This window comes from Myotis davidii, unplaced genomic scaffold (genome assembly GCF_000327345.1).
Source record: "Myotis davidii unplaced genomic scaffold, ASM32734v1 scaffold563, whole genome shotgun sequence".
NCBI classification, from domain to species: domain Eukaryota; kingdom Metazoa; phylum Chordata; class Mammalia; order Chiroptera; family Vespertilionidae; genus Myotis; species Myotis davidii.
Genome location: NW_006294868.1, coordinates 176,616 through 187,595, shown reverse-complemented (window position 1 = coordinate 187,595; position 10,980 = coordinate 176,616). Strand labels below are relative to the sequence as shown.

General features: G+C 48.2%; 1 protein-coding gene across 1 annotated transcript in view; it reads right to left on the bottom strand.

The window, feature by feature from the left end:
* Nucleotides 1-305: 305 nt before the first annotated feature.
* Nucleotides 306-10,980, bottom strand: part of FRMPD3 (FERM and PDZ domain containing 3) — an 89,482-nt gene continuing 78,807 nt past the window's right edge. The window contains exons 15-16 of the mRNA XM_006769416.2: nucleotides 6,116-6,937; nucleotides 306-4,223 (exon numbers count right to left, since the gene is read on the bottom strand). Of these exons, the coding sequence (XP_006769479.2) occupies nucleotides 1,132-4,223; nucleotides 6,116-6,937 (3,914 nt within the window). The 3' untranslated portion in view covers nucleotides 306-1,131. The remainder of the gene's footprint in view (nucleotides 4,224-6,115; nucleotides 6,938-10,980) is intronic.

Sequence of the window (10,980 nt, the reverse complement as noted above, 5' to 3'; positions counted from 1 at the left end):
AGAAGTGGATGAGAAGCAATCTATACAGAAGAAACATTGGCTTTCTTTGTTCCCTACAATGGGACAATTAGTAGGGACTCCGTGTCTTCACTCCCATGAAGGTTGTAGGGGGGCGGTGACAGCAGCAGTAGATGTGTGTCAAGGAGGATGCTAAACAGTGTGAATTCCCTTCCAGATGACTCCGGAGAGAGAGAGAGGTGCAGGACTGCACTTGGTAAGGCGCTCAGCTTCTTTTCTTAGAGAGACAAATCCACAGGGTCAATACACAGCCAAAAGCATATACTCAGGATTAACATATTTTAGGACAGCCTGTCTAGTAGAAATGTTGAGAGAGGAGCCGCATGCCTGCAGCTACAGACACTGTACTATGCTGGGCCAGGCCAGCTCGGAGGCCTGTGCTGGGTCTCCCCAGGGCAAACATTTTCATTAGGTACCTTAGCCAGAATGAGTGGGGTGATCCCAGATGCTTGCTCCCTAGTGGACTGAGCTGCCCTGCCCACCAGTGAGGGACAGGGCACTTTGGGGATGGCTGGTGTGGAGCTACTAGGCCTGGGAATGAGGGCTCCCGAGGCTGCCAGCCTGTTGGGCTGGCTGCAAACAGCCCTGTGTGGCTGTTTTTCTGGAGGACTATCACCCGGGTGTGAGCCCTCTGGGGTGGCTTCTGTAAAGTGGTGGGTGGGCTCTTTTCCCTCCACTAGGCCCTGTGGCCTGCTGCTACTGCTATTGCTCCCTGGAGGGGAGCAGATGCCAGAAGGAGCTCAAGGCCATCTGGCCTGCCCCCTTCAGGCCCTGGCTTCCCTGTGCCAATAAATGGAGCAGGAAGTGAGCCTGATGTCACCTCTCAGCCCTAGAGAAGAGATAAAATACAGCTCTGCAGTGGGCGTAGTGACGAGGGGCCTTGGCCCTCACAGTGACGCCTAGAGGCCAGGGAAGGGGTGAGGATACCCAGGGCAGCAGCAGCCTGGAGACCTCAGGGACAGCCTCAATGCTAGGAGTTTTGCTCCCTGGAGACTGAAGGCTCTTGGACCCTGACTGGTCCAGCAGACACATACACTCATCACAGGATGCAAGGACCACAAAGCTCAAACCTGGGTCTGAGGTTGGGGAAGGGGGGAGGCTTGGGCAGATGCCCTACTTAACAAGGGTTTTTAAGGGGTGGGTGAATGTGCTCATAACAGTCGCCGAAGTTGGGGATCCTGGTGGGTGCCCCGGGGATACCCCCATAGCTGCTGCTGCCTGCTGCTCTTGCTGCTGCTGCTGCTGCTGCTGCTGGTGGTTCAGATTCCGGATGGTGGACTCCTCAGCAGCGCGCAGCAGGAAGGTGTAGTTCCTTACCACCTCTTCTACCTTGGCCAGGAGCTCTTGGCGCTGTGACTCAGAGCGCACAATGAACACCAGCCGCACGAAGGTCTCAATGAGGCTGCTCAGCACCTGGAAGCTGCCCGTGATGGCTGCCAGCATGTGAGTTGGGCTCTTGTCCACGTTGGCTACGCGGCGGCAGGAAGCCCGGAGTTCCTTGAACTTGAGAAACAGCTCCAGCTTGTACTCAGAGATCTGGGAGCCATAGGGCTTGGGAGCGCGGGCCTCAGGGCTGGCCACACATTGCCGCAGGACTGTCAGCAACTCGTTGGTGTCCAGCCGTGCAGCCAGGAAGCCGTCAGGCAGGCCATAGGCATGGGCCCGCAGGGCATTGATCTTGGCTAGGCTCCCCTCAAAGGTGGACACCCGCAGGTCAATTTCCTGGGTGCGGGAGGCCTCAGGGCTGCTGCTGCTGCAGGTGGCGGCATCCAGCACCTGCAGGGTTCTGCTCACCACGGGCACCACCTTCTCGTCCAGCTTCATACCAGGCAGGATCTTCATGGGGATGGAGTAGGAGAGCTCATCCTTGCCATCACTGGCATCATCCGCTATGTCACACTTGCGGTAGTAGAAGCAGTAGCGGATGGAGCAGCACTTGCTGCTTTCACTGTCCTCGTCCAACTCGGCGGGCTTCCGGTACACCTCTTCTGGCAGTGAGAACACGGCCATCGGTCTGGGGCCTTTGGTCTCAGGAGCAACTTGAACATATGAGGGGTCTCCTAGGGTTGGTGACTCCAGAGGCTTGCTTTTGGGACCCACGCCTAGGGAGAGGCCTGTCTCTACGTCCTTGGCCTCCCTGGGCAGCATGCCCAGGGGTGGCTGTGGATAGACGTCCGAGGTCAGTGAGGCCCTATCACCCTGGTCCGGCTCACTGATACTATAGCGGCGCATAAGTTTCCTATAGTTGGGAGCTCCCAGACACTCGCCCCCCGAGGCACATGTGCTCAGGCATGAAATACCACTCTCAGGGTCTGAGCGGCACTCTCGGGATTCCAGGCTGGTGGAGCGGATGCGCCGGACATTGGTGGGACTGCCAAGGTTCAAGTCTGGGCCAGCCTCTGGCTGCCTCTGGGTAGGCAGGACCTTGTCCTTCTCCCTCCCTTGGAGGCCGGGCACTGGTGTCTGGGGCGCCTGTGGCCGACCCCCCCGGCAGATGCGCTTACAATCACAGCTGCGTCTCTGCTCACGGGACATGCCAGGCCCCTGCTGTATAGGGCTGCTGCGTAGCTGGCAGCTGCAGCGGCCTGGTGCTGGAGGTTGGAGGTATTCAGTGCCAGGCAGCTCCCCCTGGCTTGGTGGCTTTAGAAGTTCCTCAAGGAACTCCAACTCATACTGCTTTACCTTCTGCAGCTGGGCCTGCCGCTCATCGGTTTCCTTCTTTTGGCGTGTTGGGAAGGTGGCAGAGAATAAATTGCGTAGCCTGAAAGGACCTCGAGATGATTTGGGCTTTGTGGGGCCTTCGGAGGCCACTTGGGCTCCATCCAGGGTTGTTTCAAGCTTCCTAGAGGGCATGGTGCTCACCTGACGGCTGGCAGCCTGTGGCCTCAGTGGGCTCTGGCCTTGAGGAAGGCAGCTGGGGCTCTGGCCTCGGGACAGGCTGATGGGGCTGTGGCCTCGCGGTTGGAAGCTGGGGCTGTGGCCTCGTGGCTGGAAGCTGGGGCTGTGGCCTCGCGGTTGGAAGCTGGGACTGTGGCCTCGTGGCTGGAAGCTGGGGCTGTGGCCTCGTGGCTGGAAGCTGGGGCTGTGGCCTTGAGACTGGCAGCTGGGACTTTGCAGAACTATGGGGTAGCCAGCTCGGGAAACCAGGCTGGTCTCCTCAAGCTTGCTGCTTTGGGGTGTGCTCTCCAGCTGCCCCTTCTCCCCTTGGCTGGAGATGGTGCTCTGCTTATGCAGGGAAGGCTTAACACCCTCTGGCCCACCCTTGCCTGCCACTTCCCCTGTAGCTTGCTTGCCCACCGACTCTCGACTTGCTCTCAAATGATAGCTTTTGGGAGGGAAACTTTGAACAGGCAGCCTATCCTTTTGTGGGGAGAGGTGCAGGCTGTCAGCCCGGCTACCTGTGGTTACTCTGGAGCTGGAAGAGACCTCTGGGCTTATTTTGAATTTAAGATTCTTATTGGCACTGCCACTCATCATGCTGACCTCTGGCTTCCCCACGCTGGCTTCCAGCCTCCTTTCCCCACTGCTGGAAGGGTTCCCCAAGGCCCCACCAGGGGCAGGTAGACTCTTAGTGTGAACCACCTGCTGTAGGGCAGCTGAGATGATAGCTGGGGTCACACTGCCCTTTGGGTCCAGGATAAGCTTGGGGCTCAACCTGACCTCCTTTGGCAGGTTCCCCCTTAGCTCAGAGACCTGCTCTTCACTGAGGGATGGTGTGGCCGCCCTCAGTGACATCTCTAGGCCTGCCTTAGTGTAGCTAGTCCCTTTGTCTTCAGGAACTGGGGACAGCAGGCTCAGATTCTTCTGCTCATTAAGCTGTGGAGACAGTGCTGGGTGCACTGCCAGGGCATATGTTCGCTCTCGCTGTGACTGAGCCTCTGGCTGGGGCAGCTTCCTCCGGGCGCCAGGGGGACCAGGACTCTGGCCTGTGACAGCTGGCTGGAGGGATGGGTTGGGATCCGGGCGCCCAAGAGAGTAAGGGGCTGTAAGAACAGCCTGGGCTGCGCAGCTCTGGATCCGGAAAGGCAGGTCCTTGCGTGTCAGAAGACTGTCTTTGTTGAGGTGCTGGGTCAGGAAGTAGGTGGTGTTCTGGTGCTGCTTCATGGCAGACATCATCTCCGACATGTCTGTGAGCTCCGAAGAGTTGGTTTCATGGCCCGAGTCCAGCGATGATTCAGGGGTGATTGTGGCCAGCACAATCAGACCTGGAGGAACAGGGACAGGGCTTGCTGCACTTAACTCAGATCAAGTCCTCTCCCAATCATTTGTAGAGAGTTTATGGGGGCCAAGATTAGCCAGCAGTACTGCAAGTTGGGCAAAGCCAGTCAAACCTGGGGGTACTGCAGGACTGAGGGTGGGAGGAGTGGAGGGGAGGGGACAATGAGAGGCAAGCTGGGGAGGTGTTATGAAGGGCTAGAATCCAGAAGAGAACAAAAGAGGCACAAAGAAGATCTGGGCACGTTGATGGCAAATTAACATGCAAAACACATGCAAAAAACATGCTAATCATCACTATTTTTAGATTCCATGGCCAGTAAATTTTTGTTAATTGTCCTGAAGAGGGCTGGCAAAGATAGGTCCCTCTCTATCTGTCCCCCCTCATCTGGCAAGGCCTATCAGCTGAGTTCTTGCAGCTGAGGCCATTTAGCTGAGATTGTCCTCCCTCTGGCTACCACATGGGCCTCTAGCCTTGGAACAGCTAGTGCTTAGAGTTCCACAAATGGGAGCTGCCTGTCACCAAGGATGCCCTCAAATGCAGAAAAGGCAGGTGTTGGTACTCTCTCTGGTCTGGCAGGCTCCCTCTGACCTCCAACTTCTTCACCCTCTATGTGAACATTTTTTCCCTCCTCATGTGCTTTTTCATGTGCCTTGCTTCCCTCTATTCCTTTTCTGTTGCTGTATCACTGACCACTTCTTTTTAAGTTGTATGTTTATGGAAGTATGCATGGGTGCATGTCTGACACGTGTGTTTGTCTACAAAGTGGACATATGTGTATATAGAACAGATAATAACATGCATGTTGTATGATCTTCCCAACAAATAATAATTAATAATATCCCTAGCTGGTTTGGCTCAGTGGATAGAGCAGTGGTTCTCAACCTTCCTAATGCCGCGACCCTTTAATACAGAGCCTCATGTTGTGGTGACCCCCAACCATAAAATTATTTTCGTTGCTACTTCATAACTGTAATTTTGCTACTGTTATGAATCGTAATGTAAAGATAGAACGTTGGCCTGTGGACTGAAGGGTCCCGGGTTTGATTCCCACTAAGGGCACATGTCTAGGTTGCTGGCTCCATCCCCAGTAGGGGGCGTGCCAGGGGGCAGATAATCAATGATTCTCTCTCATCATTAATGTTTCTATCTCTCTCTCCCTTTCCCTTCCTCTCTGAAATTAATAAAAAATATATTGTAAAAATAATAATTAATAATAATAGCTAACACTTACTGAGTCCTTCCTATGTGCTCAAGTGCTTTGCATGAATGATCTTATTTAAATCTCACAACAACCCTATGTGATATGACTATTGTTATCAAACCCATTTAAGGTGACAAAAGTGAGGCTCAGAGAGAGTAAGTGCCTTGCCAAGGTCACACTGAAAGTGAGTAAGGAAGGCCGGACTTGAGTGCATCTGATTGAGAGCCCATGTTCTTAGGCAGAATAAAGACCTCTGCCTTGAGCAGTGAAGACTCCTGGCTCCCCTGATCCCAGGTCGCTAGGTGGTTACTGGGTTATTTGGTTTTTCTTCCAGTTATGTGCATGCTGGAAGTCCTTTGCCTATCTTCTATATCTCTTACAATTTTGCTTTGGTCCTCCATCCTAGCCTGGATCCATAGCTTGCATGGCCCCAATCCCTGGGGTCCATCTACAAGACATTTCCAGAGATAGAATGGCAAGAGCCAGAGCTTTAGCTAGAGCTGAGCAGCAGACCCCTGCCATAACATCATTGCTCCCCAACACTATCTGAACCACCTCTGACTCATCCGCTGTCCTGACACACCACAGTGACTTTGATCTCTGCTTAGGAAGAAGCAATGTCACCTGCTGACCCTGCCTGGAAAAGGAGGCAAGAGTGAAGAGGAATGGGCCATTACCTGCAGTCTGTGGGGGTGGAGGGTGTGGTCCATCCTCTGATGCTGCCAAGGCTTCCAGAGCCTGCAGAGTGGACACTAGTGCATCATCCAACTCCTGGGCATGATCTCGGACAGTACGGGTCTGCATGCTATCAATCAATGTCACTGGAATCTCATCATACAGGAGCCCACGCAGGTGGCGTCCTTGTTCCTGGCTCTGGGCGGCCCGGCGCTTGGAGTCATCCTCATCAGAACTGTTGTCTCGGAAACCAGGAGGTGGGGCAGCAATGGCAGGCAACAGGGAAGTACTCTCATCTTCCTCCTCTTCTTCCTCCTCACTCCCAGGGGGTGGAAGGGACATCAAGTCTACAATATTATCACGAGAGGAACCAGGCCTCCCGCCTTTGCGAGGACCCAGCTGCTCCTGGAGTTTGGCTTTGCAAGAGTCACAGTAAAAATTTAGGGCTTCAGCCCCAAGGGAATTGTCCAAGGTATAAGATCTGGCCCTACTGGCACAAGGCTCGTGGTCTAGACTGGCTGCATCAAAGTCATCAGGGACCACATTGTAACCTTGGCCAGAGCTTTTGGAAGTGGGGTCAGATTTGGTCCGGGGCCTGGTCTCCTCAAAGAAGATTAAATTCTCATTGACATCTGTCCGGCTTTCCTGCTCCTTCCTTTGTTCCCGCATGTGGAGGTAGCAAAAGCTGACAAGCTCAGAGTCGGCAGGCGGGGGTGTGCAGCGGCTCGACTTCCTGGGGCTGGTGCCCACGCTGCCCACATAACTACTCTCCTTTTTCCCCAGGTGGCCCCCAGTGACAGGGCGATGGGCACTGTGCATGTAATCTAAACCCAGAAAGAGAATCAACAGGTGAGCCTTGGTAATGAGGATTGTGGTGGAGCTCTCATGGTGTCTCTGGCCTGGGTCTAGTGTGCACAGTTGGATGGCAGGTACCAAGAGAGCCTCACCTGGCTGCTAAGGATTAGGGGAAAGAGAATCAATTGCCCATGTTGCTGCTGGCCCTGAAAGTAGAGTGAGTAGAATAGAATGGCTTGAGTTGCTAATAGCCCCATCACCTCTGAAATGGGAAAAGCATGGGGTGAGGTGGGGTAGGGGTAAACACCTTGGTATTTGGGCATGGCTGTCCTCTTACATGGATAGGTCTGAGAGTCACCTATAAGCATACTTAAATAACTGATATTTGTTTTATGTCATTCTTGGAACTGTCCCTGCACCCACCCTTTTCAGAGCCTTTCCAACTTCCAGTGTTCTGTCACTCTTGCATTATGTTGGATGTCTTCTAGTAGAAGGAAATAAATCTGACAAATAACTATTGTTTTAATGGGAAAGTGTAAAACAGGCTACACTACATACAATGCCTGAGATGTTGCCCTTCAGAGAGGACTGTCAGTGGAAGGACATCTAGAATTCAGGGCATCTGAATGTATAAAGCATATAAGAGATATGCTGGGATGTATATATATATGGGGGGAGAGGGTGGGAAGGACATTGTTACAATTCCTCAAATCTCATTATTGCTCTGTATTCAGCCTGTCCACTACACATACATGTGGCAAAATGTTCTGCTAAACAGTTTTTATTTATTTATTTATTTATTGTTAATACTCATCCGAGGATATTTTTTCCATTGATTATTTTTAGAGAGAGTGGAAGGGAGGGAGGGAGGGGGAGAGAGAGAGGTAGAGAATCATCAATGTGAAAAAGACACATCGATTGGTTGCCTCCCACACATGCCTCAACCAGGGTTGGGGACCAAACCTATAACCCAAGTATGTGCCCTTAACCGGGAATCGAACCTGAAACCCTTAGGTTCGTGTGCTGACACTCTAACCACTGAACCACACTGGCCAGGGCAACAGCTTTTAATGATGGTAGGTCTGTGCCTTTGAGGATTACCTATATCAAATGCTTCATCTGTCTCTCTCTTAGTCTGTTTTGAGGGCCCCTCCCTATGATATCTGTGAAAATATACTCGGACAATGCCAAATCACTTTGCTATCAGACAGGTATCAAGTAAGCACTAATTTAGGCTAAGGTCATCAGACATTATCCCATTTAATCCTTATAACAACCCAATGAGGTAGGTGTTATTATTATCATCCCCATTTTACAGAGAAAACTAATCCAGTTGGTTATATAATTTACCCAAGGTCACATGAGTCATAAATGGCAGTCTGGATTTGAGCTCAGGTCTGAGGGACCACAAAGCCCTTGTTTTTAACTACTACCCCATAGTTCATCATGGTGATCAAGACTTTAGAAAACAAAACTTCAAATGCCTTTGAAATTCCAATTTGACAGGGTCAAGGTGTTAGCTTTTTACTAGAGCTTACAGCCACCACAAAAGCACAGTGCTGGCACTTAACAATAGAGTCCCAAAATACATGAAGCAAAAGCTGACTGAATCAAAAGGAGAAATATACAAGCCAAAAGACTTCAATACCCCGCTTTCAATAATGGAAAGAACAAACAAGCAGAAGATCATCAAGGAAATAGAGGACCTGAGCAACACTATAAATGTATAGAACATGCCACATAATAGCAGCAGAATATATATTCTTCTCAAGCGTATCTGGAATCTTCTCCAGGATAGACCACATTTTAGGTCATAAAATAAGCCTCAGTAAATTTAAAAGGAATGAAATCATACCAAATATGTTTTTTGAGCACAACAGAATTAAATTAGAAATCAATAACAGAAGAAAATTTGTAACATTCAGATTCATGTGGAAATTAAACATTGCTAAAAAACCAATGGTTCAAGGAAGAGATTGTAAGGGAAGTTAGAAAATATTTTGGGATGAAGGAAAATGAAGATACAACACACTAAAACTCGTAGGATCTCTCTAAATTAGTGTTTAGAGACAAATTTATAGCTGTAAGTGCCTACATTAAAAAATAAGAAAGATTGCACATCAATAACTCAAACTTCCACCTTAACAGACTTGAAAAAGGAGAGGAAACTAAACACAAAGGGAGTAGAAGAAAAGAAATAGTAGTGTATAGAGTATAGAAAAATAAGAGATAATCAATAAAATTAAAAGTTGGTTCTTTGAAAAGGCCAATGAAATTGACACACATTAGCTGTGTAGAACAAGCCAAAGAAAAAAAAAAGAAAAGAAAAAAGAGAAGTTTCAAATTAGTAAAATCACAAAAAAGAAAAGAGTCATCACTACTGACTACAGATACAGAATTGATCATAAGGGAAAATAATGAATAAGTTTATGCCAAAAAAATTAGGTAACCTAGATCAAATGAACAAATTCCTAGACATATAGAAACTATCAAAACTGACTCAAAAAGATAGGAAATATGAATAGGCTAATAACAGGAAAAGAATTAATAATTAAAAATTCCTCCTCTTGCCCTAGCTGGTTTTGTTCAATGGATAGAGCGTGGGCCTATGGACTGAAGAATCCAGGGCTTGATTCCAGTCAAGGGCACATGCCGGGGTTGTGGGCTCGATCCCCAGTAGGGGGCACGCAGGAGGGAGCTGATCAATGATTCTCTCTCATCATTGATGTTTCTATTTCTCTTTCCTCTCTGAAATAAATAAAAAATATATTAGAAAAAAAATTCCTCCTCTCCCCTGACAAAAAAATAAAAATAAAGGTCAGGCCCAGATGGCTTTACTGGTGAATTTTTCCAAATGCTCAAAGAAGCATTTATACTAAACTTTTCCAAAAACAGAATAGGAGGGAGCACTTCTCAACTCATTCTATGAGACCAATATTACCTGCATACCAAAACCAGACAAAGACATCACAAGAAAACTATAGAGCAATATTTATTATGAATATAGATACTCCTCAACAAAATAGTAGACATTTAAATCCAACAACATATCAAAAGAATTTTACACCATAACCAATTGGCATTTATTTCAGAAATGCAAAGTTGGCTTAACATCCAAAAATCAATTAATGCAATACACCATGTTAATAAACTAGAGGACAAAATCCAATGATCATCTCAATGGACACAGAAAAATCATTTGACAAAAGTTACCATCCTATCATGATAAAACTCAGTGAGTTAGAAATGAAAGGGAACTTCCTCGATATGATAAAGGTTATCTATGAAAAACTGAGAGCTAACATCATATTGGATGGTCAAAGACTGAAAGCTTTCCCCCCAAGATAAGGAAAAAGTCCAGAATTTTTGTTCTGACCACTTCTACTCAACACTGTCCTGAAAGCTCTAGCAGGAACTATTAGACAGTAAATTGAAATATAAAGCATCCAATGGGAAAGGAAGGATGAAAAGTATCTCTATTTCCAAATGTCATGATTTTGTATATTAAAAAAGTAAGCAATTCCTAATGGTAAATTACTAGAAATAAACAAGCTCAGCAAGTTTGCAGGATAAAAGCTTAACATACAAAAATCAATTGTATTTTTATACACTAGCAATGAACAATCTCATAATGAAATTAGGAAATGATTCTATTTTTTTTTCATTAATCCTCACCTGAGGATATTTTTTGTTTGATTTTTAGGGAGAGTGGAAGAGAGAGGAAAAGATAGAGAGAAACATTAATGTGAGAGAAACACATCGATTGGTTGTCTCCTGCATACACCCCAACCAGAGCCTGGGCTGGGGAGGAGCTTGCAACCAAAGTCCGTGCCTTTGACTGGAATTGAACCTCGGACCCTTGGGTCCGCAGGCTGATGCTCCATTCACTGAGCTAAACCAGCTAGGGCTGGAAATGATTCTATTTATAATAGCACCAAAAGAATAAAATACTTAGGCATACATTTAACAAAAGAAGGACTAGACTTGTATACTGGAAACTAAAAATAAATTTTTGAAAGAAATTAAATAATGGTGAAAGCCTGGGAGGGGTGAATATGGGATGGAGGAGAGG